The following is a 16,792-nucleotide window of genomic DNA, read 5'->3' as shown; positions in this document are numbered from 1 at the left end:
AGAAATGTGTGGTGACCCTTTGTGTGGTGACTCCACTTCCAAAGATCACTGGCTGCAAGAAAAGCAGCCCAGCAGCCAGTAACCAGCTGGGGTTGCTTGGTTCCCCAACAGCTCTTGTTTCCCACCAACACCTGAACAGGTAACATGGTGTCAGGCCATATTTGCTTGATGACCAAGGACGGATTCACAGGGTTCATGTAACTCAATGACTCGAGCACCACTTTAGCACCGCTTTAGTGCTGCAAAGCAGTGGGAGTGCCTGAGCCAGCCAGAGTAATGTGATACACACACCAAAGCCTGGTCAGCCACATGGCCTTGTAAAAACCTGAGGTGCAATTAGTCTCTATTGGAAAAAAAAAAAAAAAAAGTATTTTCTTTCCTCTCAGAAGTCCTGAAATGTCTGTGATTAACCGAAAAAGGAATTACAATGAAGAGTGGTGAGATGCTCATTTCTGGGGAGCGTGGGCTGGTAATGTCCATCTGGAAGGACCTCAGAGAGAGTGGTCACTTTTGATTACTGCATAATGTGAGTAATTCTCTGGAAAGACCAGTCCTTCCCTCCTGAATCCTAGCAAAGGGGGGAAAAATAACACATTCCAAAAACAGAAAGCTGCACAGCCCTTGGATGTCGAAGCCGCCCAAGATTTCTGTGCAGGGGCCACCACACAGAAGCTGCAAGGAGTGAGCCACTGGCCCTGCCCTCTGCTCTGGGGTGACAGCTCCACTTCTGGAGCCATACTTGGACCGTAACACACCTACTGAAGTGGCCATCCAGAGCTCTGGTAGGTGGGGTGGCACTAACAGCACATGGAACACCTCATCACCCAAAAGCCACGCTCTCCAGGTCTTCAACCCACATCTGCACCTTGATGCACGAGGTACAGGTGGTTCCTTTGAAGGCTCTGCCTACTCTGAGGAGTTTGTCTTCAGTGTAGCTCCTGGCCAGCCTGTGGCAAGAACACAAGCTGTGGAAGCAGAACAGTACATCCCTGGTGCCAAAAATGGGGTTGTGCTTCAGTCCCAGGGCAGCGGCGGCTCTAAAAATCCATGTGTGTCCCAAAGTTGAGAGGAACGACTGGGACCGATTCCTGGTGTGGCTGGGACCATGGGTTTTGCCTGTGATACTGGGGGAAAAGGAGCAGCAGTGGTATTTGAGAAGGAAAGAGCCTGTTTTTACCCAGGTGTACCCCCTGGCTGTACAACAGGCTCAGCATCAGTCCTGAGGGTTTCACAGCTGGCACCTGGACAACAACAGGAAGGTCCAAGAGACACATCGGACCCCTATTTCTTTATATAGACATATATGGTTACATTTAAACAGATGATTTTTTTCCTTCATGCTAATCCTCCACAAAACCAGTTTGGTTTCCATTACTATATATAGCACTGGGAATCTTGGTCTATTTTTTGTCCCTTTGCATCTGATTATTTTCAGTAGAGCTCAGAGTTTTGATGATATACAGATTTTAACTGGAACATGACATCTACTCACACAAACTTCCATTAGCAATAAACCCACAATGGCCACTTATAACGTAGAAGAATTTTATTCATACCATAATCCTGTCCCATCATCCACTGCAAATATTACAATTATCTTCAAAATGTCACTGAATATCATTTTGTTCCACTTAAAGCACAGGAATCCTGGTGTTAGACAGTTACATTTCTCTTGAGATTGCTTATAACAGAACCATAATTCAAATGTATTTTCCATGAGCTGTAAAGGTTTAAAGCAAAGAATCTGCAGTGTGTCTGTGTGCTTGAGTAACTTCTAAACAATGAGGCTAATACTTGGTATTTGACAAGAGATGTGTCCTGCGTATTATGCGAAATGTTCACAATTTTTTACCAACACAACAGAAATGCAACAGGTAAAAGAACATACTTGAGTGACTGGTAACATTTAAAAAATATTTCTTTTAAAAATTGCACAAGAGAATACAAAAACAGTGCAGCAGATAACCAAATGCGTATACACCGACATATCTATATAGAATGGGGCTCTGCCTATATAAATGTATGTGATAAAAATTGCAAGGCTGGAAACTGTGAATGGTCATATTTAATAACACGTGCAAGAAGCATAACATAATCATAATAAATAGCAGCAACGAATATACACTAACAGGACCACCGAAATTATGCTAAAATAAATTAAGCACCTTTAAGTGATGAGAAGAGCGTGAAGCTGAGAAGCTTTTTAGCTCTGCAAGAACCACTGTGGGCAGCTACTGGAATATTGGCCCTTGGTGGGAGTCAACAGGAAAGTGTCCAATTAGCATTTGTTAATTCCAAAGAAGAAAGCAATTGTGTGTCAGTAGGACTCATTTTAGTCATATAGCCAAGTTCAGCTACACCTCTAGTTTCAAAAGGGAGATTGATGCCCTATTTCACTGCTTAACTTTTGGCATGTCAAAGGTACAGAAAGCTTGTATTTATTCAGAAGAATGTTACTGTAAAGAAGAAATGGAGCTTTGGCCCAACTGAAAAGCAGGCAGTGCTTTTAGAGTGGCTGAGATGCAGAGCTTTGCTGCTGTTGTCAATGTTGAGTTTGCCTGCAAAGGTAAAGCTTTGCAAATCATAGTCCAAATGATCCCATCCTTGAGGGCAGCAATGATCCCCAGCCTTGAGAGATCTGCAAAAAGCTCCATTCAGGAGGAGCCCATGTGTAGGCAGGGCAGCAATGTCTGCCAGCAAGGCCGTGAAACCCCTGGAGGGACCTGGGCTGCAGGATCCTGGTGCTCTTTGTTACACAATACCTGTCTTTTGGAGGAGAAGCAGCATTTTGAAGCACTTATTTGGCTTTCAGAAAATTTTTAAAAATTCTAAAATGTAGTCATATACTAGAAGAAAGGCATTTGAATTTAATTAAGTGGACCTTATTAAAAACAAGCTGCTGTATTTGTCCCTGAAGTGCACCTGGCACCATCTCTTCAGCATTTCATGTAATGTTCAGAGAAGTGGCTGAGGATATTCTGCTGAGTTTTGAAGCCAACTTAATTCAGCAGAGAAGCCTGCACTGGATTTCTAAGGACTGTAATGTAAATCCTCATTTAAAAAAAGTTGAGGACAAATAACTTAGCTCCTAAAGGCTCCATTTGAATTCTTACAAAACACTGTCCCTTGACCTCTTCCCTCAGAAGTCTGAAGCAGGCTGTTTGCCTGAGCATATCCTACAAAGCAGGCCCAAAAGGGTTTGTGACATGGAGGAATATGGCCCCTATATTTAAGCAACAAACAAAATCACTCAAAAGCTTTATTTTTCCCTGGCTTGCTGGAATGATCAAAAGCTTCCTCCAACCTTCTCCTTTAAATTGCATCTCATCAACAAGACTGCCACTCATTCCGTGAGATTTTGGAACCCCCCAGTCTGTAACCAGTGAAAAGTCTTTAAGAGGTGACAGGCAGAGAGATATCACGGAATCACAGACTGGTTTGGGTTGGAAGGGACATGAAAGGCCATCAACGTCCAACCCCCTGCCATGGGCAGGGACATCTTTCACATCACATGGTCAAAGAACCTTGACAAAAGGTGAGTAAGACCAGCTCTGAAGATAATAAAGAAAACAGAAATTCTTATGTATTTTAAATAGTTGAACCCACAGTTTTAACTAATATGAGCCAACAATACGTCAAAATCTTGTCTGCAAGCCAAGAGCCCAAAAGAGCCCCCAATCTTCCTCAAAGCTAGTCTTACCCAAACAATTATCCTTCCATTTCCATGATACATGAGATTTGAGCTGACATCCACTAGGTGACATAAACAGAAAAAAATACACATAAAATGCACACTTTTTTTTTCTTCATAAAGCTGTGGAGCTGCACAGAACAAATTTTAAGTGCACAAGGTCACATGAAGGCAGCTTTCCAGAGGAATCATTTAGACGGTGAGCGAAATGAAGCTGTTGTATCTCTGAATGTTTCTCTTGAGGATCTCAGAGCAGGGGCCGAGCACTCGTTCGAAGCGGGGCCGGTCCAGCTTCACACACTTGAGGGGTCCCCGTGCCACCACCGTGGCTGCCCGGGGCCGGTTGAGCAGCAAGGCTATCTCACCTGGAAACAGAGACAGCACACTGTCACACGCCCTCCTCTCTTCCAGAAGGTGCATATTCCACTATCCTGTTTCTCTGCTAGTAGAACATCTCCCTTTATATATCTCTTGATAGACACTTTACATAATTCTGCTGACAGTACAAATGCATTACACATGCATAATGCATGTGTTTAAAATGCCTTTGAAAACAAATGCTTTCAGACTGTTTTGCTGATTCTGGATCTGTCTCCTGTCAGCTACACTGGTGTAAACCATGGAATGGATTCAGCTTCCCTGAAATCTCAGAGCATCGCTGAGAGCAGCGGCTGACCTGTGCATAACCCCTGGCATGTAAGAGTGGAACACTAATTAAGACAATAAGTGCTTGACCCAGACGTGCCTGTCTTTCTGAACCACACTTAGCTAAATTTTCTTACCAAAATAATCTGAGGGACCAAGTCTTCCAACTTCGACGTACTCCTCGTTGTCGGACCTGCGCTGCAGGACGGAGGCTGTGCCCTGGGAAGAGAAGGGCAGGGAGTCAGCTGGCTTTGCTCAAACCTGATCTGTTTAAAAAAGTACCCAGGCCTGAGTATTTCCTTTTGCACATCACACTCCTTCCTGATATATGAATGAAAGGAATGAAAGGATTAAAAAAAAAAAAATCCATCAAACGATTTGTCTATTATGAATTGTTTGGATGCAGACATATTCAGCTCATAAAGAAGAGAGGAACACGACAGAACCCAGGAACAAAGTACATCATGCTTTAACATAAATGTATACTTTAATATAATTTTAAAATATGTTCTGTGTGGATGCAGAACCTTAGAGAAAAGATTTACATTAAAAGTAATAAAAAGGAAATTTTCCCTGTAATAATCCTGGGACACGATTTTGTAAGAGCAAGTAGAGCATATTCCTTATCTGACCTATTGCTGAAATGGGTGGCAAACAATGTTTTTAATGCTTGTTGTAACAAAGGGTGATTTTTTTTTAGGGGCTTTGCCTGCTTGTGGCCTGTAGTGATCTGGACACCTGCAAGTCAGTCTCTGTAGAGATGGAATGTGCCTTGTCTCCACTACCCTTAATAACTGCTGTACCTGACACGTGCTAATACATGTCAAAACTCAGTTACAATCTATTTAAACCTTCAAAGAGTTTTACATGCAGAAATATTCTGACCTGGAGGAAATCTTAAATTATTGTGGCATAAAGCTTTTGTAGAGGAACAGAGAAGGTATCTGCATTTCTGGAAAAAAATTACAGCAACATATGAGAATATCTTATGAGTCCAAACCAAAGCATAGAGAAAGGCCAAATGTTAATATATTTTGATTTTAACTGAAAAAAATAAATCTCCCTCCAGTGCAGAGTGTTCAGTGAACATTTATTGGCTGCAAATATCCTGCAGTGTCCTTCCACCAAAAGAAACTTTTGGTGGAAACTACTCTGCACCTCCAGTAGGTAAATTTTATTTCTTCTGTCAAATTTCAAAAAAAAAAAAAAAAATACTTTTCCTTGATATAACTAAATTGTTCCACCAGCACTGCAGTTTCCCAAGATCTTCCAGTAAATCTGCAAGGACATGAAAATGTAGAGATAATGTGATGAGCATTGTTATTCACACTTGCTGCAGCTTTCAGAGCAGACCCACATTCACAAGCAGCCTTCTCAGAAATACCCCACACAGGGAATAATGCCTGCATCCATCTCTTTCTTGCCAAACTTTGGATCAGGTGCAGCTCAGTAAATTGATGCTGTTCTCATTGCTTGTACAGTGTGGATGGATTCAGCTTCAGAGTCACTTCCAGCCCCTGTCCTCCTTTCATCTCCATCTGGAGTCTGGCAAAAACTGAACCCCTTGACCCAAATAGCTGCCTGCAATCCATGTCTCCAGTTCCTTTCCCAAAACTAATTTTTTAAAAAAAGTCTTTTATTACAGATGTTTTATTACATAAAACAAAAAAACATCCCTGAAGTAATCATAGTGACCACCCAGGTCAAATGAAGAAAGGACTCAATTCCCCACTGCTCACCTTCAGCACGTTGCTATAAAGGTAATCACAATATCAAGCAATATTGCTTTCATCTCCCTGAGTGTCAGCCTTTGTTGTGGCTAATATTTTTCTGACAGGGTCCATGTGATATAGGACTCCAATAAGTCAGCCTTCTGAAGCAATTTCTTCCACTGTTCCACTACAGTCAGCCTTTTTAATCCAAGAAACACCATATCTGCTGGAGAAGGACAGATGTGTCTGGCCTCCACAATAAACACTTGGCTTGGCAGGATAAAGCAATGCATATTCCAGATCCATATTTTTTCCACTCTTGTTTTAACAGTCACATTGGCTTTTCCCGTGGCCCAGTGAGAGCAGGTCTATCTCAGAGCAAAACAAGCTTCCTGAAGCCCTGACAGAGAGCACCCAGATGTCAGCTCTGATTACACTGCCTGGCCCCTCGCTGCAGCAGCCACCAGCTCCACAAGTACATCCTGGAACATTGTCAGAGTGACCTTCAGGGGAAGGCTGTCCACCCTGGGAAACAAAGATGTTTTTATAATTGCCTGTCTTTATCACCTTCACTTTGTGTGTCTTATCTTTGGAATCAGCACTATTCTGACTGTAGTAGAGGAGGAGTCCAGTTGTAGCCAAACATTGTAAATGGGGCAAAAATATTCCAGAAATAAAATAATAAAGAACAAAATAAAATATTATAGAATAAAATAATGCAGAATAAAATATTACAGAAGCAATCCTTCATTACCCATATATCTGATAAAGTTGTCATGAATTCAGTTTTGACCCCTAACCTTGCCCTCACCCCATGTTTTCTGGCTGTTTTTAACTTCATTTTACTTGTCATATACTTGTGGTAGAGTTCTTGATTTTTCTGTCTTTTTTGTGCTTTAGGATCCCCCACCTCCCACAAATGATAGGACTGAATAAATCCTCTGGGCCCTGTCCCAGGAGGTAAGGGCATTATCTAACAAGGGTTCGGGAGCTCACTACTCTCAGTCCCAAAAGCATTTTGTCTCTATGGGAAAGACTTCTCCTTAAATGACACACAAAACTTGGCAAGATAAATCTCTGAAACAAGCTGCATGATCCTAGATCTGCAGGATCAGGCTGCTTAGTGCTGCTCAACTTAAAAATGCTGCCTTGTATACTGATACCCATTTCAGCCTCCTACACCACCAAGCAAACCCTACAGAGCACGAGCTCGAAGGCTGTTGGGAAGCTTGACACCATTAAATAAATCAGCCCTTTGTGATGATATTAAACTGAAGGCAGACAGGCATGTCTTTCTGCTAGCAGACACTTGGGAGTGAAATTATGGTCTTTGGGGGATCCAGGAATATTCTCTTACAGTCACTGGGGAGTGCCTGTATTCCCAGAAACTGATAGCATTAACCTTCTCTCCTCTCCTCTGAGTAAATACAAGCCTCCTATTGCAAAAACAACAAGAGTAGGAGTTCCCAAAGCACTGTGCCATCAGCACCTCTCTGCCATCCCCACCCCACGCACCTGCCTGCTCCCTCTGGCACTGCTCCAGAGCAGTGCTGGGAGTGTTTATTCAACTCCTTCAAAATGCTTCAGCAGCTTCTTTTGCAAAAATTTACGCCTTAGATATGGCACCATGATTTAAGATATAAAAAATAAATTAAGGTTTATAATCCATGAGCTCCCATCCTCTCCAAAGTAATGAGAATTTGATAGGTGTTTCACTTTTAAACCCTCACACCCTACAGATAGAAGAGGGAGACATTCTAGAGCATGGCCCATCTGGATCAACACTGGGATTCCCAGGCCTCATCCTGAAGGTACTTACAAACACTAATTGCTTCAGGAGCTCTGGCTTTATATTTAAGTAGGAATCCTATAGCCAGCAGTTGGCCTAAAGAGCCTGGTTACAAAAGGCAAGTATTATTCATGGTGCTAAAAACTGAAATCCTGTATTTTTTTCCTCTATTCCAGCTCAGTGGATCAGATGGGATCACTCCCAGGCAGCACAAGTCAAAATGTGGCAGCTCATGTTACCCCTGGGTGGGACAGGCACTGCAGGATGGGCTTCACCAGCGGCAGGGGGTGGGATGAGAAATTGCACTGTTGTAGAAACTTTTTGGTCAGTCATACTGATTGTTTGGTTTTGTTGGTCTAACCACCCATTTTAAAGATATAGCCATCTATAAAAAATAGATTGAGGCTTCATCTGGGGCAAAGGATAATTATTAAAAAGAAGATATTATTAAAATTATAAGAAAATAACTTCAATTTTCATAATCAGGGGCTTACTACTGTGTATTTCCAGTTTTATTTTGTACTTCTTTTACTTTCTGCTTTTTCTAAAAAAGCACAGGTGACATTTTTTTCCCCATGGCCTCAAAATGTGACATTTTTATCGTAGTTTTGAGCTTAGAAAGTTTTTCTAGCCTATTTTATTTTCCTCTTCACCACCCAGCACAAAGGGCAGTGCAGTGTATGGAATTAGAGATGGAAAGGTCAGGCTGATCATCTATGGTTGCCATTAACTCCATCAGTGGCAGCTCTGAACATACCTTTGCTCTTTCTCACTTTGTTAACCCGCACACTCCATAATTCACACGTTCAAAAGATAAGTTTCCCCTCTCTCCACAGCCACACAAATCCTCATTAATGTGTTGCTATTAAATCTTTGCACAATTACTACAAAAGGAGTAGCAAGGGGCTGTGCAGTGGCACAAAATGCTGCTGCTCCCATGGTGAAGCAGAGGGAGTGGATGGAGCTGCAGCAGGTCTGAAATGAATTAAAAGATCTGTCACACAGTATGATTCTGGGAGGATTTCATTTAATTGCAGGCAAGATGAGGTTTGTGGAAGTAATATATTTTATTAGATCAACAAGCAGAGCTAGAAAAAGGAACAAGAGCTCTTGGGCATATGTCTGTCTTCAGGTTGCCTATTTCCTCTGGTAAATCTAATAAAATCCACCATTCACCTGTCTAAAAACACTGTCTGGGCCATGTTCTTACACTATAACAGCTACAACCATATTAAGTTGCATCTTATTTAATCATATCTGCTTCCATCTCCAAATCATTAACTTAATTTAAGGAGAGCTAAAAGCTCAAAATTTTCTGGAAATTCCTGGGAGCTGGAATTAGTTGGTATTTAAGGCCCCTTCTAAACCAAACCATTCTGTGATTCTATGAAACAGTCATTGCCTGGTGAATCTGGGAGACCTGTCAGCCAAATGCTTTACCCTCCATTTCAAAAAAGGGTCATACAAATCAGTTCAGTTGTCTGACGTGAAACCTGAAGCAAATTTGGTCCAGTTTGGAAAACTCCTCCTTCTTGGCTGTCCCTCCTGACGAGCCAGTTTTGATGGTGGGAACAGGCTGCCAGAGGAGCCCCAGGTTTTCACTGACTGGAAAAGTGGTGGCTGTTTGCTTTGCTTATCTTGAGTAAGTCAGTTCTTTTCTGCTTCCACTAGAATTCACTATAAATGCAGCACAAGGCAATGCCCAAGGTAATGAGCTGCTGAGAGCTTTCGAGAACCAATATGCAACATTTTACACATCCAGCTGTTTTAATTTTGGTTGTGACTCAGTACATTTGGAGTTGCACTGATTTAATGGGATTTTTAGGAAGCAAACACATTGGGAATTGGGTTAGGATTAATAATGCAAGGTCAAAGGAACTCTAAAGGCAATGTTAGATTAACAAGCCCTGCACCCTGATACTCACCCAGTCTCCTTAAGAGAGCAGTGCTGCCAAAAGCACCTTTACACTGCCAGTGATCATCACTACATTGTCAATATAACATTCATCTTATTGGCCATCATTCCCAACAGCACATCAAATTTTAGCAGAGATGGAAAGCACCTGCCACTGCCCAGCTGGCAGAGGTCCTGGACATCATCTCTACAGCCACCACTGATATCCAATAACCTGCAGGCTGCTGTGTGTTTTATATCACACCTGCATCAAACTGTCCTACATATGCCTAAACTCCCAGTTCTCTGCTATTCAGACATGTTTATATTAGTTTAGGACTATGGGTTTAGGAATAACACCCAGACCCGGGAGAGAGGAACAAAGCTGTCTAGAGCAGTCACCAAAATAGCCACAAACATTAATGTACTTTTAAAGACGACAATCAATCATAAGCCAAGTGTAGCTTAAAACAGCAGAAAGAACTAAGCCACAGGGCATTTCCTAGGGATATACAGGAGGCCAGGGTTAAGGCCCAGACATGACTACACCCAGCCCATCATTAATCACCAGGAAATGCCTTTGTCTTGATCGTTCAGTATTTAAAATCATAGATGTCTGACACGGGAAGACCTTTTCAGTCATTTTGTTCATCCTCCTACTGCAGTACCTCAGACAATCTTTCCCTTCAGTGTTTCTTTGATATAGCCTGCATTAAACCTGTGCTGTACCTATGTATTCCTCTTGAGGTAAAAGAAATGCTGTTATTAAATGGAAGTAGTCAAGATTCAGGCAGCGAGAGACCAGTAAACACAGTGAAAAGCTAAAAGAAATTATACCAGCTGCAATTTGTTTTGTTCATGGACACCCCTGCAATACTCAGGTGAAATAAAATGGGTTTTGCACAAAGAAGTAAAAAATGAGATTTCTTGTTTTGTTAAGCCTTTCTTGTTGGAAGACTTTACTAGGAGCAAAACTTTTAAGTTTCATAGTATATATTGACTTCAAATTCTTGCCCTTGAGCCACAGCAGCTGAGCTACCATCAGCCTAGACCACACAGGTGTCCAGTAGAGGCAAATCCACATGTTGGGGGACTCATGACTTCATCATCATCACCATCACATCCTCATCCCCCATCATCAGACAGAGGGACACCACAGCACCACTGCCACAGTAGTGCCACACTTCAAACCACCAGCTGCCAGCTGGGACTGGGATGCCTGGGAGCAAGGGGATGGAGACAGAGGAATAAGGATTGCAGCTCTGAGCCATGGGAGGAATCCCTTGCCTGGGGTGTGATCCCCCTTGGCTAGTTGTCCTGGCTCCATGCCCAGAAAACTGGGAAGTGATTGCACCACAGCCTTTGGGGTTTCTCTGCATTTTCATCTTTTCTCTCTTCTGGGATTTTGGTCGCCCCTTCCATTACACATTCTGTCACCTGTTGCAGGGGTGACAAGAAGCAGAGCTACTCAGTAAAGGTGGGCTCAGATGTTGGTTTTAATGAATCATCTCAGGGATACTTGGCCTTGACTAATCAGTAGCTTCTGTGGGAAAACAACTGAATTAATATTCACCCCAGTGCCAGATTTTAAAGACTGTCTGTGCCAAGTGCTGTGGATTATTGGCAACAAGGCCCTGTTTTCCTCCCTCAGACATGTCAGTGTACAAAGCAATAAAAGTCACAAAGGGAAAAAAATGTTGCATTTTAGAGATTCTTTCTTTCTACAAAGCTAGCCATTATCTTGCCTCTCTCTGAAGCCAGGAAACATCCACTGAGTCAACATAAAAGTGACTTTATAATGGGTTATTCATCAACTGTTCATATTTGTGACTGACCTGACAGGGCTCATCTCCTGGAAGCAGAGAGCTACCACCTACAGCCAGGGCAGGGGTGAATGTATGGGAGAGAAAACATGAAAACAGTGCTGAACCTCCCTCACCCTGCCTGCAGAATCCTTTCTGGTGAAAATCGTTTTAGCTGTTAATGCTGTTTTACAGCCCAATTACTCCTACCACCATCTGCTTCTTTGTGAAAACATTCTGTAGATGCTGAAGTAACCAGACCAAGCAAAAGGCTGAGGCAGACATTGTCATTAAAGTCTCATAACTAATGCTGTGACCAGAGCTGGGAGAGCAGCTGTAGCCAGCGAGGGCAGCAGCTTCTGAGCAAGAAATAAAACTTGGAGTAAACTGGAGGAAGGAGAGAAGAGAGTTTATTACAGAGATCAGGAAAATACCCCATGGAAAGCTCTTTTTGTGTCCTTTCAGTTGGTGACTCTTGTGTATCCAAAGGACCAAATCCTGAAATTCAGAAGAAAAAACCTCACAAACTCAAAACTGCCTCATCCTGGAGCACACTGAGAAGGGTCTTGCATGCTCCAGAAAATCCACACTGCACAGCTAAGAAAGGATCCCTAAGGGCTATATTCTTGCAGCAAATCTGCAGTCAAATCTGTGATATCTTTGCAGAGGAGGGACGAAAGCTATTCCACTAAGGAACAGCTTTAACATGATCCAGAGAAAGGGATGAACTCCAGCAGGGATTGGGAAGTTCTCCATTTCTCTTCCTCTAGGTTGAGCACCACCATATTTCAGGTCTTGTTTACACTGCAGTGTTTTTGGTTGAAGACAGAGAAGCTCCCAGCTCCTGACACAGCAGATGCCTTTAATGTCAGTTCAGATTTAACATGCCTGAGGCCATAAAGTTTTTGTTCACCTTGACTAAGTGCTTTGAATCAGGGCTTGTGAGCTCAGGCTCCAGTGCCAAAGGAGCTTATGGGGATCCTGAAAACCTTAAGGGGTAAACAGCCTGTGCTGCTCTCCTTACTCCCATAGAGAGGCTTTTCATTCCCTGTGAACCTCCAATGCTTTTGCAGACTGCCCTGCTAGGAAGACACTACTGGACAGGACTAAAGAGCACCAATCATACCCTCAACTGATATTAGCTCAGGAAGAAGTCACAGGCTGCTTTGAGTACAGAGAAAATCCTGCACTCTGATTTTTATGCAAATGCAAATGGGGCATGCTTATATTAAGAATGAAACTGCCAATTTCTAGCTTTGGGGTTTACTTCTCTGCACACCAAATGATTTCCCTGATTTCCACATATCCCATAGTGGTACAAGGCCAGGGTGTGTCTGTCATTCCAGCATAAACTTCAATTTTATGGGTTTACAAATCAGATGTTTTAAATTACAGCTGAATGAGACTGGAGACTCCTACACAAGTTGTCATGTCAAAAGTGAACCGGGGAAACATTCATACCTCTTTTTTTTTATGCTGGGTATAGGATGTGCAAAAAGAGGCTGGGAAAACTACTTTTAAGCCTTTGGGAACAGTATGGCTGCACTGCATCCTCCTGGGAATTGTGTTTCTAGAGGTAGGTTTATCAATATCCCAAAGACAGGGTAACAAGCAGGTCCTGTGTGTACCTCGTGGTGCTGACACAAGCAATGTCCTCACTCGCAGTGTCCTGGAAGACCACCAGCACATCACTCCTCAGCTGCCATTTCAGCCCTCAGGGACTGCTGATAGCATCATTCCTGGGACAGCTTTTATGTTAGAGCTAAGGATCAGCAGTTCTAGGGCTACTTTCCAAAAGAAGACAAATCCTTTGAACTATGTAGCCAAAGACACTGCAAATATTCCTTTAGCCAGTAAATAATCTTGGGGTTTTATTATTTGCCAACCTTTGATTTATGAAAGAGACCTTTCTACAAAAACAAGGGAAGAAATCAACGGATTTCTGCCAATATAAAGTGCAAGTGACTTCCACAGAACCTGCAGTATAAAATAACACCCATCATTTTTTGAGTGGTAACATTTAACCTAAAGGAATAAGGATGCTCCAGGATGGGGTGCTGTCCACAGGCTCTGATTATTTCTCTGCCTTAGACCTTCCATAAACAAAATCATGAAGGTCCTTCAAGGTGTCCAATTCCCATCAATTGTTTTTTCAGGAATGAAGAACTATCCCAATTCTTGTGCTCTCTGCTTCAGATCACACCATGCAACACAGAGGTTGCTTCACACACCTGATGAGAAGGTGTGGTGAGGATGTGACCTTCATGAGATGTTCATGCAGGAAAAAAGGAATGAGCTGGTTAAAAGGTTGCATGTAATATAGACCACAATTATTAACACTCTTACAATTATTTAATTATAAAATTATTTATCTCATACTATATGGAGGGGCCAAATCCAGGTGAAAACTCTTTTCCGTCACAAACTATTGGCTGTGCACGTTGCCTTTACACTATTTTCCTTTCCAAAAAAATACTCATTTTCAAAAATACTCATTTTCCTAATATAAAAGCTATCTGGCATTAATGGTCTTGCAGAAGGATGAAGCAAGAGGACTTAACTTTGGTTGTGGACTCAAGATTGAGTCATGACTGGGTTTGACAGTATTTTTTAACTGTACATTTTTAAACTATTATATATTATTCTCCACTCTCTGGGTTCATAGCAACTCACGGCATTTACATACAGTTGTCCTGGTTTCTGCCACAAACGAGGAACGAAATCTGCAAAGCTTTAAAATAGACTAGAAATAGTGGCTAATCTGAAATTTCACAAAATTGTTAGGAAAATGCTCCCTTGTACATCACTTCTGAGGTTTCAGGTTTTGCAGAATTCACCGGAGGTGCCTGCACTGCAGTGGTTATTGGTGGGGCTGGAGAGAGAGTTGGAAGGAAAGGCCAAAAGCTGCAGTCACTGACAGGACATCCATGGCTGGTGGGAAGAAGAAAGGGAGCAGCCATTTGCTTCCTATGAAACATTATCCCATGGATATGCAGCCTGACCCACTGCCCATGGAAGTCAGGTTGAGTTTAACAAGAGCTGGACTTACTGACATTTGAGTCTCTTTGACTCAGCAAAACACTTCACCTCCATCCCTGTCAGGATGGGACCCAGTCACACAACCAACTTTCCATCTTTGACGTCAGCTGGCCATGAAAAATGGATCCTGAGCACAGAGGAACTCTGCAGCAGGGCCAATGGAAATGCTGCTGTCCCAGCACAACTGGGTGATATCAAGAAAATCGAACGTCCCCTTCCTGTAAGAGCTCTGTGGGAAACAATATCTGTGCAGTTAAAAATAAGTAGAGCCCTGGTGCCTGCTGGCTCTGTTTATTCAGGATATTTTGTTTATTGGGTACATTAGGAGTCGCTGCAGACTGCCTTTGACAAACATTTTCGGTATCAACAAAATCCTGGTAACACTAAGCAGTTCAGATTTGTACCCTTTGAAACTCCTTTTCTAGACAACATTCATCTTCCTAATTAATAATTAATCGCACTGTGTTTTAAAGAGATTATCAGGTGTGATAGCAGAGTGTGCCTAAGGCAGTGACTTCATTATCCCTAGGAAGGAGTTTACTTTGTAGTTCCCCTGCCTGTCGCAGGGGTAGGTGCCAAAGGGGTCTCTCTTAGGTTAGAATGTCAAGGAGCAACGATTTAGGGCAGGAAACAATTGGGCTATTATTTTTCTTTTTTTCTTTTTTTCTTCTCCTTCTTAAGGAGCTTTTAAATCATAAATCTTCAGATGCTCGTTGTGTAATTTAAGACTCAAGCCGAGTTTTCCTACAGAAAGGCCCAATTCTGTGTAGGACCAGGTGCCCTCCCGAGGTTACCATGGCAGGAAGAGTTTACAAACACTGTTCCACCTACAGGCTTTGAACTGCATCTGTGCAGAGACGCTCCAGAGCGTGCCAGGAGTGTCAGCAGGGCTGGAAACACTGATTTCACCTACAGGACACTATCTCAAGTACACTCTCATCAAGAACTCACAGCAGATCCTGCCCAGACCGGAGCCGGTTTGTGGCCCTGACTTGAAATGTCAACAGCAAGCACGGAAGGAACAGCCCCCACCGAGGACTACTGGGCTGTTTCCAATGTGATCAGCCAAGGATAGTGCCGGAAAAATAATCATTACCAATTAATTTCATTCATTTATTTCAATAAAGAGCTCTACACATTAATTCTGAAAGGCCTTCTGCATTATCAGTGGGGTTTTTTTCTCTTATTTGGTGATTTTGCTATTCCCATTGCCTGGTTTCAGTAGTGACAGATATTTATGCCTTTTTCCATTAAGGTTTTCCTCACCTTTAAGAAGTGTCATTAGGGTTGTTCCCACTGTTGGGGAAACAGGGAGGGCAATGTTCTGCCCACAGACAGAACAGGTGAAACTGAAAATCAGATGCCCTGATCACACCTCCTCTCTAACCAGCAGGGTAATAAGGAAGAATACAAATCCCCAAATTTTTTAAGTGCTTTTCACAAAGGAGTTGCAGAGGAGTACCCTCTGTAACTCACCATAAATCTGCAATTAACTATACTGAGTTTTAAAGTTAAAACAAAAATTCAATGCCAAACTCCTTGATACCATGGGTCCATTTCTCCTTGAATTGTCTCCTGTGAATTATCTTCTATTTTTAGATCTTTTATTTTTAGGCTGCTGCATGCGATTGCTGGGCAGCACAACCAGCTATTAATTGGAAACGTTTTACTTCTCATGCAGATTTATTTCCATGAATTCTGCACCACTTAAACCAACCTGTCCTGGGAGCAGACGACAGGCTGCACGTTTAAAGGGCAGCCACAAGCTGTGCTCTTCAGGTTCACCGTGGCCCTGTCAGAAACCTTTCACTGCTCTCTCCTCCTCCACCTGCGCACGTTCGTGTCTGCGCACACATTTTTCTTAAATTGTGTCAAACTTCATGAGTATTTGGGCCACCTGGCAGCAGCTCAGCAAGCTCTGAGTGCGGGTGAGCCCCGTGCCAGGCTGGGCGCGCCGGGCACGGCGATGCCAGCGCTCCGAGAGGGGAGGGCTGGCAGCTGGAAAGCCCAGCAGGCTGCAGGTCCCTGCACTTTTGGCAGCTGCCTCGCAGACTTCGAGGTCCTGTGCCACCCAGCCAAGCTGGAAGCTGAGCTTAAGAGAGTGGTACATGAGCATAACCGCTATTTTTAATACTATTGTCGCTACCTTTCTCAGTAACCTAGACAACAGCAAAAACCTCTTTTCTTTCCAGTTTCAGAGCAGTACTACACTGGTTTGAG

At 42.8% G+C, this 16,792-nt stretch overlaps 1 protein-coding gene across 4 annotated transcripts in view; it reads right to left on the bottom strand.

Moving 5' to 3' along the window:
• Positions 1-1,528: 1,528 nt before the first annotated feature.
• PRKAR1B (protein kinase cAMP-dependent type I regulatory subunit beta) overlaps positions 1,529-16,792 on the bottom strand; it is a 93,907-nt gene continuing 78,643 nt past the window's right edge. For all 4 annotated transcript variants that reach the window (XM_021539728.4, XM_085592210.1, XM_021539727.4 and 1 more), the window contains 2 exons: positions 4,474-4,555; positions 1,529-4,056 (listed from right to left, as the gene is read on the bottom strand). In XM_021539728.4, the coding sequence (XP_021395403.1) occupies positions 3,884-4,056; positions 4,474-4,555 (255 nt within the window). In that variant the 3' untranslated portion in view covers positions 1,529-3,883. The remainder of the gene's footprint in view (positions 4,057-4,473; positions 4,556-16,792) is intronic.

Source organism: Lonchura striata, chromosome 14 (assembly GCF_050655825.1).
Source record: "Lonchura striata isolate lonStrDom1 chromosome 14, ASM5065582v1, whole genome shotgun sequence".
Taxonomy (NCBI): Eukaryota; Metazoa; Chordata; class Aves; order Passeriformes; family Estrildidae; genus Lonchura; species Lonchura striata.
Note: the sequence above shows the minus strand (reverse complement) of the source record. Positions and strands in the feature narration are given on the sequence as shown.